Source organism: Desmodus rotundus, chromosome 11 (assembly GCF_022682495.2).
Source record: "Desmodus rotundus isolate HL8 chromosome 11, HLdesRot8A.1, whole genome shotgun sequence".
Lineage (NCBI taxonomy): Eukaryota > Metazoa > Chordata > Mammalia > Chiroptera > Phyllostomidae > Desmodus > Desmodus rotundus.
This window is the reverse complement of record NC_071397.1, coordinates 54020394-54034422: the sequence shown is the minus strand read 5'-3', so window position 1 is coordinate 54034422 and position 14029 is coordinate 54020394. Positions and strand designations below refer to the sequence as shown.

The 14029-nt window shown below is 43.3% G+C and overlaps 1 protein-coding gene across 4 annotated transcripts in view; it reads left to right on the top strand.

Annotated features, from left to right (window-relative positions):
• The first annotated feature begins 224 nt into the window (after nucleotides 1-224).
• Nucleotides 225-14029, top strand: part of FAXC (failed axon connections homolog, metaxin like GST domain containing) — a 69227-nt gene continuing 55422 nt past the window's right edge. The window contains exons 1-3 of one of the 4 annotated variants that reach the window (XM_053914282.1): nucleotides 225-375; nucleotides 854-975; nucleotides 6236-6371. In XM_053914282.1, the coding sequence (XP_053770257.1) occupies nucleotides 869-975; nucleotides 6236-6371 (243 nt within the window). In that variant the 5' untranslated portion in view covers nucleotides 225-375; nucleotides 854-868. Of the gene's footprint in view, nucleotides 976-2406; nucleotides 2562-6235; nucleotides 6372-14029 lie in introns of all 4 variants that reach the window. The other 3 variants (XM_045188625.2, XM_045188626.2, XM_024552132.3) reach the window with 3 other exon arrangements.

The following is a 14029-nucleotide window of genomic DNA, read 5'->3' as shown; positions in this document are numbered from 1 at the left end:
ATCGCGCTTTGGTGATGGCCAGAACAATCTAATTCCCCACCTTGATCCGGGTCCTGGTAGCCAGCCCCGCTGGGTGGCGTTTCCTGCCCGCAGCCTCGCGCGGCCCCAGGTGAGTCTTGCGCGCTCCCCACGCTCGGGCTTGCGGGAGGGGCTGGAGCGTAGGCGGAGGGCGGGCCGCGGGTTGCGGGGACCGAGATCCGGGCCCTGACTGCAGCTTCCTTTCGTAGGAGCCGCTTTTGCAGCCGCATCCTCACCCTTTTCCAGGGCGTGCCCCCTGGAGGCGCGGAGCCCGCCCCGCGCGCCCCAGCCCTGCAGCTCCGGCCCCGGGCGGAGGCCGCCCGATTGCGGAGATGCAGGGCGGGGGTAGGGCGCGGGGTAGGTGACTTTATCCCGCCTCTGTTTCCCTGCCCCGGGGAGCAATGACATCACGCGGCCTTGTCCAGGCGCCGACACAAAGAGAGGCGCGGAGAGGCCGCTGCGGGGGAACCCGGCGGCCGCTCCTGCTGCCCTGGACCCTGGGGTCCCGCCGGCCAGGTCCGCTTCCTGTGGCCCAAGCGCTTTCAACTCCTCCTTTGCCACCACCGCCACGGTCGCCGCCGCCGGCGCCTCTGTCGCTCGGAGCGCGCAGCTGAGCCCGCGCCGGGCCGCGCGGGCCCCTTCTCATGCGGGCGCGGGCCCTGGGAGGGGCGCCCGCAGCCAGCCTCGAAGCATGCACTGGGGGGTTGGCTTTGCCTCGTCCAGGCCGTGCGTGGTGGATCTGAGCTGGAACCAGAGCGTCTCCTTCTTCGGCTGGTGGGCCGGGTCCGAGGAGCCCTTCTCCTTTTATGGGGACATCATCGCTTTCCCTTTGCAGGATTACGGTGGGATCATGGCAGGGCTGGGCTCCGATCCCTGGTGGAAGAAAACACTTTACTTGACCGGGGGAGCTTTGCTGGCCGCAGCTGCGTATCTGCTCCACGAACTGCTGGTCATTAGGTGAGCGGGAGAGAGGGCCCCGCGTAGGGGCGCCCGAGGGGCACTTGGCCGGGGCGCGGCTGGCGCAAGGGGGTTGGGGGGCGTGCCAGCCCCTCGGTCACGTTACCGAAATGCTCAGAGGCCTGCACTTACTTTTCCCCAGAGGCAGTCCTTGGGCACCTGGTCGTGAGGCGCACTTTAGAGCTGAAAGGAAAATTAAACTGGTATTGGGAGGGAAAAACATTTGTCTCCCAATCTTTCGGTGCTGAAAGCAAAAAGACTCTGTCCTGTGGAGCAAAATAGTCTAATATGAAATGCCCTTAGGCAGATCCTAAGTGCAATGTTTTTGCAACAATAGAATTAGGCCCTGTAGAAATAATAAGTTACACTTTTCTGAAATCCCTTATTTGTTTATAGATAATAACGCTGGAACGTTAACCACTAACCTTATCTTTCACATAAAGGTTAGTTCTCCACTATCTCTCCCCAAATGATAGCATCATCGAAAAGCTGAAATTGCACAAGGGCCAGAGACCTCTGTGTGCCCCGCTAAGGATGCATGGCTGGGGGGAGGGGGGGGTTGTGCAGTGTGCTGTTTCCATGCAGCCTTAACCTGGTTCTCTCCTAACCTGGTATTTAAAGCTAAGCACCATCTTCAGGTTGAAATGCCCTGGGTGTGTGAGCCACAGGAGATCCGAGCACAGGGCTAGCACGTGGGCCCGTCTGACAGGAACACGGGAGTCACCCAGTGGCATAGACAGTTGCATCGGCTGCCCGCCGCAGAATGTTTACAGGGTTGACTTGGAAGTACCAGAAAATGGAGGCCCTGCTGTGGATGCATCCAGCTGGACGGGAGATCTCTGTTTGAGTAGGATAACGCCCTAGACTGCTGAGACAGTCGTTTGGCTAATTGCCTTAAAATTTCTGTGCGTTTGAACCCTTTGTCACTGGGAAATGACTAGAAGCAAGCAATTTTCGGTCCCCCGTTGGCCGGTATTTTGTAAATACCGAGAAATGGGTCCACACTGCCTTTTTCCAGTGGGAGTCCTGCACGGTAGGCTGTAAACAAAGGCAGTGACGGGTGACCTTTCACAGGCCTGCAGGCGTTCCAGGAGGGCGCTGTGGCAGGCTAGCTGGGGTGTTGTGAATATATCCAGTCTCAGAGGGTGGGGAATCGTCCAGGTCTGGGAAAATGTGTTGGCTTTCATATTATTTAGTCATAACTGAGAAGTTTTATTTTTGTCTTATTATATATTATTGACTGCTCTCACTTAGTGCCTTGAATCAAGGTGAACCAAATAAAAAAATTTAAGTGAAATTATCTCTCTAGGTGATTTTATGTTTTTGCTACTGTTAAAACCATTTCAAGTTAGGTTTTAAGCTGTATGAAAAACTAAAACATTTGTGCAGTAATTTAAATGGTAACCCCATTGTTTCTCAATCATATTCTAGCCCAAAGACTTTTCAGGATCCCAAACCATGTGGCTTCTCACTTTGTGGAGGGAGTAAAGGCACTGCTTCACAGGACTGAGTCCAAACCTTGCTTAAATGACCTTGCAGAAATAGCAAGGAGCTCAGAGCTCACCCCGGGAGCAGGCCACGCCCTGGTAGGTGTGGTCGCTGGACACAGAAGAGGCCTGTGGACACAGATGTGTCCTTCCCTACTTAGGGGTCTACTTGGATGCTTAATTGAGGTGTTTTTAATCCTTGGTTTATTCATTTTTGTTTCCTGACAAATGCTTAAAATCCTGTTACAATGTAAGTAATAAAAGTCCCTGCCCATTTTCCAGCCCTTAGCAGGGGTTCTGCATAGCAATGCTTTACTTGCGTGATTACATTTATTCCTTAAAACTAGCTTTGGATGCTTGATCCCCATTTTATAGGTAAGGAAAGTGGGGCCCAGGATGGTTAAGCAACTTGCCCAGGGTCACACAGTAAGAGTCGCAGGATCCCGATTCAGGTCTGGGAATGTGCATCTGCAGAGCTTGAACTTTTCCAACACAGCCTTCTAGAGAGTATCAAGTCTGAAGAAGGGTTTGGTGTGGGGAGAGGAAGAGAAGTGTAGAGAACTGGGGCGTTGCTTGGGAAAGACAGGCCTGTGGTAAGGACCTGAGTTTCTGACAGCCTTTAGGGGCACGGAGGGAGAGGGGAAACTGAGGCTGGGGACTGAGGGTCAGAGGTTACATGATAGAAACCTCCACTTAAGGTGAAATCACCAGTTTTCCGTGTAGTTTAGGGAAAACACAAAACAATGCAAAATATGTGAAATGGACAATACACTTCGAAATGGCTACACTAAGTCCATTGACAATTGCCTAGCCTTCGTCACCCTACTTAGATTTGCTTCTCCGCGGACTTAGCCTTAATGTATGGTTATGTCTCCAGAGTGGAAAGTGAAGTCGATGGGTGAGAGTTATTTACGAAGTTTCATTAATGAGTATAACCAAAGTAGGTATTTTGGATTTTATTCATGTTTCCCCCACCACAATATTTTTAAACAAATGTAGTTCCAACCCCGTATCTTTTCTCCCCAAGTGGAGGTAGTCTAGCAACCATCTTCAATTCAATTTGGCATTTGGAAATGTATTATTTGTACGTTGAATGACTAAATTAATGACTTTTTACTGGTAGCTCATTTGCATTTAAGGCACATGGGCTCAGCCTGCCCTACAAAACTTAGGGAATCAGAGCGGGGTCATCTGATCCCCACAGCCATCTCCTCAGCCGGACACAGAGGCACGGTCACCTGTGATGTCTTTCACGACGGGAGGAGGGGCTAGTCTTGCTGCTCTACAGGTGTTCTCTTATACAACTCTCATTACAAGGTCACTTTATAAAATATAGCTGTCCCAGAAACAGGTCACCTGCTTCTCTGGTCCTGAGTTGGAGAGAGGTTCCTGATGTGTGGAGGTAGGGCTCTGGGGCCAGACTAGGTTCAAATTCACTCTGCTTTTAATCAATCATGTGACCTTGGGTTGGAAAGTAACCTTCCTGGCTGCTGGGTTTTCTTATTTGTAAAATAGGAATGGTAATAGTAGCCTTCCCCATAGAGTTGATAAAATGAGTTAACACCTGTGAAATGTTTAGCACACCATTTGACATATAGTGCGCATGCCATAACAGTTGGGGATTAGTTACTAGACTTTCATCAGAAAGTTCCAGGCTTGAGTGGTCTCAGTCCAACTGGCTGTTGTTATGAAATTAACAGAGGAATGGTCCATTTTGTAGATGGTGTGCTTAAGAACTGGGGAACTGGAGCTATTAATAATTTGATCTCAAATTGATATTCCTTGGGCAAGTTATTAACCTCTCTGAGCTTCAGTTTCCCCGGCTACTATAAAATGTAAGCATAGTATATAATTAAAAATATGCAAATTTAAACTATAACAATATGCACTCTATAGTGTTACTGAAGTCATTTGATACGCATGTATACAAAGTCATTGGCATATACGCTTATCACATAGCATCCATTCTTATGACACGGCCTAGTTAACCAATAGAATGAGATTGTTCTGGCCAGTGGCTCAGGAGATCTCATATTTATCTCCTAACCTTTCAGTTCTTAAAATTTTGCCCAGCCAATTTAAATGAAAATACTACTCTGTGACTCGAATCATTTAACTGGACAAAATCAGTTAGTTGTCAAATCTACAATTTGCTCTTTCTAGGAACAAAGTCTAAATGGCTTCTTAATGTTAATGTCTGGCCTTCCAAATATGTCATCTGAGTGAAAACCTTTGTTTCATAGCAAGTATTGCCAGAAAGCAGTAAATATTTTTATTCTTTTGACCAATATTTTCAAAATGAGCCATTCTTACCTCCTGAAGTGGAATGGCCCTTGAGCGGCAGACTTCTCCGGGAGAGTTTGTTCTGTTGAGTGGAGACGCTGTGCTAACTAAGTGAGCACCTGTGGGACGACAACATGAGGGGCTTGTCTTTGCTTGTTTAGGTAGAAGCTCTTGAGGGACTAAACTAGGAACAATGGGGGGAACCAGAGTCTCAGAGAAGGCCAAGGAGGAGGGTGGAAGGTGGTTGGCTAGAGCGCAGGAGGAAATTACAGAAGGTTCCTGTGGTATACGAGTGGAGCTGTGTGGAATGATGAGATTTTGTAGTATAAGGGAATAAGACCATATCTCTTTGAATAAAAATAAAGTCCACCCCTTACATAATGCTTGACAGCTCACCAAATGTTTACAGATATTAACTTACTTAATTTTCAGGATAATAATCAATACAGAATAGGTGCGGTTCTCACTTTCCCTGTGAGAGAAGAGAAGAGGTCGAGGGCAACATGGCCAGTAGAAAGCAGGACTTGGCCTGGACCCCAAGTGTCTAGACAGGGAATCCAGTATTCATTTTACTTCTTGATGGCTGTTGGACACCTGTACCAGGGAAGTCCTCCCCACCCAAAAAAGTAGCCAAAGAAAAGATAGGTGCGTGGCTGAGACGGAAGAAGGGGAAAAGGCAGGGGCACTCAGATAAACGCTGTGTGGTGGACGTGGGGACCCTGTGAAGGTGGAGGATGAGAGCCCAGAAGCCAGGTTCCTCGGCACCACATGTGAAAGGCCAGGTGAAGGCACGGAGAGTTTGAGAGAGGGGCCAGAGTACTCGGCGTCTCAGATCCCCTGAAGACTTTGGTCACGGCAGGTAAATCAGCACTGTTACTTCGGGGTTCTGTGGATGAACAGACTATGTCACGGTGCAGTCTAGTGGTCAAGAACATAGGCTATGGCTACGTCGTCCAGTCTAGGTTCTGCCATTCACTAGTAATGTGACTTTGGGCAAGTTAATCCTCTGTGCCTCAGTTTCCTCATCCATAAAACATGGATAACAATAGCACCTACCTCATAAGGTTATTGTGAAGGTTAAATGAGATAATACCTGTGAAGCCCTCAGGACAATGCCTGACACATAATAAGCCAAGAATATCATTTTTATCCACCCAACTTGTCCCTGGCAGGTAAACATAGCCAGTAAGGGGAAGAGGGGAACCTCTACCTGAGAGCACTCTTCCTGTCCACCGGGACCAGATGGAGGTTGATATGTAGTTACTTTTCTGAGATTTTGGGGTCATGGTAATAGCAGAGGTTCTAAGGTTCTTTTGTGTTTCAAACAAGCTCCCACTTTCTAAGTGCTTCTGGGTGAGGTAGGCCCCGTGACAAGCAGATCTGCTTGTGCATTGAGGAGCTACAGCCCAGCTCCTCAAGGTTCTGAGGAACTAAAGGAACCGACTGTATAACATGTGGATTGTTCTTTATTTCTGTGTTGTTTTTAACAGGAAACAGCAAGAGATTGACTCCAAAGATGCTATTATTTTGCATCAGTTTGCAAGACCTAACAATGGTGTCCCCAGCTTATCTCCTTTCTGTTTGAAAATGGAAACTTACTTAAGGATGGCTGACTTGCCCTATCAGGTACTTGTGCGCAAACATGTTTCCTTCTCCTGACAGCGATGCTGATTGGAGGGAGGCACCTAACCTCACCCGGCGGGAGGTGTGACAGCAGCAGTGCCCAGTCCTTGACTGCAGGGGCTTCTGAGTTCACGTGCAACTGAACGTGGGATCAGAGGGTTGTGAACTTTCGTAGGGTTCAGGGCCTTGTTATTTTTTCCTGACGTAGAGTAGAATTTGGTTAAGAGTTTGGAAGGGCTCACTGGGCAGCTTTAATCCAGGTGGGTGCACCATTGCCGGACGTGGTTTTACCCCTTAGGTTTCTATTTATTGACTGCACTGTATTTTGTCTCCCATGAACCATGGGGGCAGAGCACCCACATGCCACCAGAGAGATGTGTGCATGTTTTGTGAGAGCTTTCCCACAGTGTTCCCTGTTTGGTGTGGGTGACTTTCAGGGAACCACCAGCTCAGTTGAGCACTAGAGAGGGAACAGAGGAGGGGACAGGGCATATACACTTTTCTCTGGCTAATGCTTGAGCTGTGTCTCAAAAATTTGATGGGTTTGTGTTTTTACTGTCATTCAATTCTATGTATTTTTTAAAAAATTCCCTCATGTTTTTCTTTTTCACCTAAGTTCTAGCCAAATGCAATTTTTTTAAAGCTTTTATTTTTGTTATTTTTTAATTCTATGATCAGAGTAGGTAGTCTGTGATATTGATTCCTTGGAATTTACTGACTCTTTAGCTCAGTGTGTGGCTACATTTTATAAATGTAAAAATGATTGTGTATTCTCTGTGTGGGTGTATAACTCTCTATGTACTTGCACAAGCATATTTAGTGTATTGTTTACACCTTCTATATCTCTGCTTATTTTTTGTTTGCCCGTTCTAGCAGTTTCCAAAACGAATGGGTTAAAATATTCAAGTGTATTTGTTTATCTCTTTTTTTCTGTCATTCTGTCAGTTCTTTCTTTAAGAGTGTTTATATATTTGAAGTTACATTGTTAGGTTCATGTCATATGAAAGATGACATCTTTTACTGTTTTGTTTCTTTATCTAGTACATATCACCCATCTCTGTCCCTTATAACTTTTTTAACCTTGAATTCTATATTATCAGTTATTGAGAATGATTCTTGATCTTTCTTTTGGTTCCTATTTGCTTGGGGTATCTTTCTCCTTCCTTCCTTCCTTCCTTCCTTCCTTCCTTCCTTCCTTCCTTCCTCCCTTCCTTCCTTCCTTTTCTCTTTCATTTGTCTTTTGTATGCAATGCATTACTTATACCCAATCTGAATTGGTGAATTTAATACATTTATACTTGTTGTTTTATTAAGACTTATTTCTAACATCTTATTTAATGCTTTTCTCCTTATTATTACTTTGTTCTTAATTTTTCTCATTTCTTGCTTTTCAATGATAGCTAAAATTTTTTCTGTCATTTAAAACAAATTCTACTTTTGTTGTTATAGTGGTTGCTCTTAAGATACTAATGTGTGTTTATGTATCCCTATTTATTTCTTAAATGTATCCCATTCTGTATTTGCCCTCTAATGGTACAAGTATGTTAGCAGGTTCACGTGAACCTTGGGTCCCTTTCTTCCCAACCCTCATCCTGTTTGCATTGCTGGTGTGTAATATTTTACTTCTGGAATTTTGGAAATGCGCTCTGTCTCTCTCGATCCTCTTTCAGACAACAAGCCTTACTGAGTTATTCCACTAACCTAATTTCCCACGTCTCTGATCCTACAGGATCTGCTTATCTTCTTTATCGGAGTGCTTCCTTGATGAGTGTTTTCAGGGGGGAGTCTTAAAGTGGCAAACCATCAGTAGCTTTGCACATCTTTGCAATGGAGCTGAGAATATCTTTGCTGAGACCTTACACTTGATAATTCTGTGTTCAAAGTTCTTTCAGTGATTTAAAAATTATATTTTAATTTTAATATAAAATATAACAATACACCTCCATTGCCTTTTTGCATCCATATTGCTATTGAGAAATCTGATGTTAACCTGATTCTTTTTCTTTCTTTTTTTCCCTGGAAGCGTTTAGAATTTGCATTTAATCTTGACATTCTTAAATTTCACTATAATGTGCCTTGGTGTGGGTCTTTATGTACCTTGTGTGGTTTTTTATAAACTCCTTTAATTTGAAATTTTTAATCTTTTTAATTCTTTTTTTAAAATTTGTTTTCCCTTCTCTGTGTACTTTCTGGAGACTGAAGGCTCTGCTTTTATTTTCTGCATCTCTGAATGTATCCCTTCATTCTTTTCTTCTTCCTTCTGGCAGAGCATATCTGTCTGAGCTTCCGTGGCTCTGTTCTCTTCTTTTATCCACCATGCTATTTCTCTCATCTGTTGTGTTCAACTTCTATAGTTTTCTTCTTAATATTTCTCCTTGGTTTGTACTGCTAATCTCTTCCATTATCTCTTAGAGGATATTTATAATGCTAATTAAAATTTTTTGGTCTCTCCCAATAACTCTGCCTCATGTGGATATCCAGTCTGTTGCCCTTCTCTACAGTGATTGTACACCTCTGGTGTCCATTTGTTTTGGTTTGAGGTCTCCTTTCACCAGAAATGTCAGCTGGCCTGCCTGGGAATTTGTGCTGAGCTAGGGCTGACTCTCCAGCCACAGGTTGTGTACCTCAGAGGGAGTAAACAAAGGGAGGGAGGTGAGCCCCACGCATTCCAAAGCAGCGTGGTCTCTCCCCTTTGGTGCCTCATCTCCAAATGACTCCCACTGACCAGGGGTTCACCTTCAAGCTCTTATAAAGTAGCAGCATTGAGCGAAGGTGGTGTCCTTGGATGGAAACCAACCAGCAAGAAATTTGGAGGGGGAGAGCTTCCAAACCCAGCTAAGCCTTTGGCTGCTGTGATAACGATATCCCCCCCACCCCCCACTCCTCAACTCCTGACTCCCTGTGGCCTGTGCTTTCTGAGCCAGTTTCTCTACAGAAGAAGGCATGGGGTGAGCAGTGATCCTTCTAAGGCAACATTGGGACAAGATGAATGTAATGCTTTCAGCTTGGTAAGTGCCATTACAGAGGTCCTGTGGGAATCTGGATGTTGGGGGGTCTGGGAGGGCACAGGGTCTTTGTGACTGGGGATTCAAATGCAAGTGTGAGCGTGGACAGAAAAGCAAGGAGAAGATTATTCAGGACTTTCTCAGCCAGTGATGGAGGAGAAAAGAGCGATAAAAACAGACAAGGTTTGACTTATCTAAATGCAGTGGATCAGATTTGAAAGATCACTGTTCAGCTTGGTGTTGACAGTTGGCATCGAAGATGAGTGTCACCGAGGGGCGCAGATTGGAGGAGACTGCTATCCAGCAGTGGCCTGTCTCTTCGTCCTCACTCTAGGCCGGCTTGCTCCCTGCAGCCATAATAGCTTTGGGGCAGTTATGGTCCTACACCTGAATTTTGTGCTTCAAGTTTCTGGCTGCTTTTACCTCCATCCCCATGAAGCGATCTTGCTGTTTGTTCTGCCCTTTCCTTCCTTGCTTTCTGGCCATCGAGCACTGATTGCTGCTGGCCTGTCTTTACCAGCGGCCTAACCAACTGCCTTTGTTCGTATTTTGGAACAGCTGCTTTTTAGTTAGTATAAGTGGAGCAGCAGGGCACACGCCTCACTGTGAAGCTGCAGCTAATACAGAGAAAAGGAAATGCTTACCCCCTTCTAAAATTATTATTTCTTATTGAGTATATTTTTTTTTACAAAGGAATGGTATGGGAATGTTTTTTCTTCTGTGAGGTCTCCATGGAAAATAAATGCAGGGAGTGTTCAGTGCAGGGCAGAGATCCCAGGTAAAAGGAAAGTGGTTCTGTGGTTTAGATGGGGTGCTCTGTGCCTGCCTGAGGGCCTCGAGCCCCTCCTGCCATCAGCAAGAGGTGGGTTGACTCGAGAGGTGCCTGGGGTGTGGTGGTGGGAAGCGCTCGCTTCTCAGGTGGTCAGTGGAGAGGTTTGTTGTATTCCCAGGGTGCCCCACCCTCTGCCCCTTCTGCACTCTGTGCCTCTTAAAGAAAGATTAAAAGGCCATGTTTCTAAAAGCATAACTTTATATTTGAAACTTTTTAATTTTTTAACATAAATGAGGCTAGAATAAATATTTGATAACCATTAATAGGCACTCACAAGGCTTTTTAAAAAAGCTTGATGTATTGGTCATAGTTATAATCTTTTAAAAATCTGGATATAAATATCAGTAAGTCAATTTTTAAAGTTTTTCATTTTGTAATAATTTTAAACTTATAGGAAGTTGTAAAACATGCATAGGGAGTCCTGCAGATATAGATAATTTTTTTAAAAAAACAGTTTATTATTTAAAATTTTTTCTCATTTATTGATTTCAGGGAGAGAGGAAGGGAGGGTGGGGGCAGGAGGAGGAGGAGGAGGAGGAGAGAGAGAGAGAAACACTGATTTGTTGTTCTACTTATTTATGTGTTCATTGTCTGATTCTGGTGTGTGCCCTGACCGGGGATCGAACCCACAACCTTGGTGTATTGGGATGGCACTCTAACCAACTGAGCTACCTGGCCAAGGCTGGGTAATTTTTTAAAAAACAAGAATAGCTTTAGTATTTTTTTTCTGATTACATGTATTTGACAGATGGTTCTTATCAGGATTTCAAACAACAGAAAGAAGTGTAAGTGGAAAATGAAAATGACCTGATATCTACTAGCTAGTGATTACCGTCACTGATAGTTTTGACCATACTTCCATTCATTTCTCTAGGCAAACCTGAAGACACCCACATCATTTGCAATAAATGGTTGTATAAGAAGCATGTATTTCACACAACAGTTCTTTTCAAATAAGAGAAGGAAAAAGAAAGACAATGGCTTCTTTGGAACTCTCTACTCTGCCTCTCAGTTTTAACTTTTGATGTTCTATTTATTTGCTGATCTTACCTTTTTGCTGTGATCTCTTAAAAAAATTTCTAAGCTACAGACAAGTTGAAAGAATAGTAGAGTGAACACCCATATGCCCTTCACCTAGATTCAACAGTTGTTAACGTGTTGCTTTCTTTGCTTTATTTCTCTTTATACACACCTTTCTGGACAATTTTTTAAATGAACCAGTTGAAGGTTGATGACAGAAATCATGACACTTCATCCCTCATCATTTCAGGTTACATCTCCCAAAAATAAGGACCTGCTTCTATAAAGCTATCATACATATTATAAATTATAATATGTAATATAATAGTGGGTGCATGGGTTTTTTTCAGTGTGTTGTAACCCACAAAGTTTCTCAGAGTTTCAAATTTAGCCAGTGGGAGACTTTTCAAGATGGCTTCAGGGGTGCAGGGAATATAAGAGATATGAATTTAGCTGAAATTTGGGGGCAGCATGGCTGTGTAGTAAATCAGAATGATGAGATTTTGAGATTTCTTTTAAGGTCTCAAGTTCTGCATCTCAGAATGGTGATGGTGCTGCTAATCCTACTGATGAAGGCACTTTGTCAAACACTTCATGAGCATTTTCTCATTTGATTCTAGCAACTATTATTGTATCATCCCCAATCTATAGATGAGGAAATTGAGGCTCAGGGAGCATTAGGGAGACTCAGGGAGGTACAAGGTCACATACTGAATGAATGATGGAGACAGATGTTTATGCCCAAAGCCTGTGCTAATTAATAATACAGTGTAGGTATAGATGTAGTAATCTCACCTGGGATAGACTTGCAGGGGGAAACATAAGATGGGAAAAAATGTAGAGATTTACCTCTTCCTCTTCCCAAAATTATTTTCAGAAACTACACTTAGTGGGTTGGTCAGACTCCAGTTGCTCAAATAAAAACAGACCAGTAATTCTTTAATATATTTAAGGAAGTTAAGGACATTATTATATACATGTATATATATATATATACACATACACACAGAAGTGGGCAAAAGTAGTTTACAGTTGGTTTTATGGAAAATAATATAATAATTATAAATAATAATACAAGAATGAACTGTTTTGCACACTCACAATGGTAAACCTACCTTTGCAAGCCCATGTATAATAAAAATACATACCTGTATAAATATGTATTATTGTTTAAATGTGTATTTTTTTATTTTAAAAGTAATATAACCACACTTAGAACAATTGAAATGGATGGAAAAGCTCACCTGCATCTACCCACAGTCTTGCCAATGACTTTGGACATTTTTGTGTTTCCTTTTTAAAATGTTTTCTAGTTCATCTAATTTTCAGTTAGAGATAATGATAGTGTCTCTAAAATGTTGTCTTCTGCTTTTTTTAATTGAGTAAACAAAATAAAAAATTTTCATGCATTTTATTGATTATGCCATTACAGCTGTCTCAATTTTCCCCCCTTTGCCCCCCTCCACTCAGTACCCCCCTTCCATCCAGCAATTCCCCCCCTTAGTTCATGTCCATGAATCATGTATATAAGTTCTTTGGCCTCTCCATTTTCTATACTGTTCTTAACATCCTCCTGTCTGTTTTGTACCTACCAATTTGTACTTCTTAATCCCTGCACCTTTTCCCCCATTCTCCCTCCTCCCACTCCCAACTGATAACCCTCCAAAAGATCTCCATATCTAGGATTCCATTTCTGTTCTGCTTGTAGTCTGTTTTTTAGATTCAATTGTTGATAGTTGTGCATTTATTGCCATTTTAATGTTCATAGTTTTGATCTTATTTTCCTTAAATAAGTCCCTTTAACATTTCATATAATAATGGCTTGGTGATAATGAACTCCTTAAGCTTTACCTTGTCTGGGAAGCACTTTATCTGCCCTTCCATTCTAAACGATATCCAGCTTTGCTGGATAGAGTGATCTAGGTTGTAGGTCCTTGCTTTTCATGACTTTGAATACTTTTTGCCAGTCCCTTCTAGCCTGTAAAGTTTCTTTTGAGAAACCAGCTGACAGTCTTATTGGAATGCCTTTGTAGGTAACCACCTACTTTTCTCTTGCTGTTTTTAAGATTCTCTCTTTAACCTTTGGCCTTATAATTATGATGTGTCTTGGTATGTTCTTTTTTGGGTTTATCTTGTTTGGGACTCTTTGTGCTTCCTGGACTTATATGTCTAGTTCCCTCACCAAATTAGGGAAGTTTTCTTTCATTATTTTTTCAAGTAAGTTTTCAATTCCTTGCTCTTTCTCTTCTTTTGGCACCACTATGATTCAAATGTTGGATTTTTGAAGATGTCCCAGTGGCTCCTTAGCCTATCCTTGCTTTTTTAGATTTTTTTTCTTTTGCTGTTCTGATTAAATTTTTTTCTTCCTTATGTTCCAAATCGTTAATTTGATTCTTGGCTTTGTCCACTCCACTGTTGGTTCCCTGTAAATTTTTCTTTATTTCACTTAGTGTAACCTTCATTTCTGCCTGGGTCTTTTTCCTGCTGTTGAAGTACCCAATGGGTTCCTTGAGCATCCTAACAACCAGTGTTTTGAACTCTGCATCTGACAGATTGCTTATCTCCATTTCATTTAGTTTTTTCCCTGGCATTTTCTTCTGTTCTTTCATTTGGGCCATATTTCTTTGTCTCCTCATTTTGGCAGCCTCCCTGTGTTTGTTATGTGTATTAGGTGGAGCCGCTTTGACTCCCTGTCTTAGTAGCATGGCCTGTTGTAGAAAAGCACATTGGAAGTTTGGATTGGCTAGAGCCTTAGGTAATCACCAGGGTGGAGGCAAACCGAGTTGCTGCTCTGTGGCTCAGTC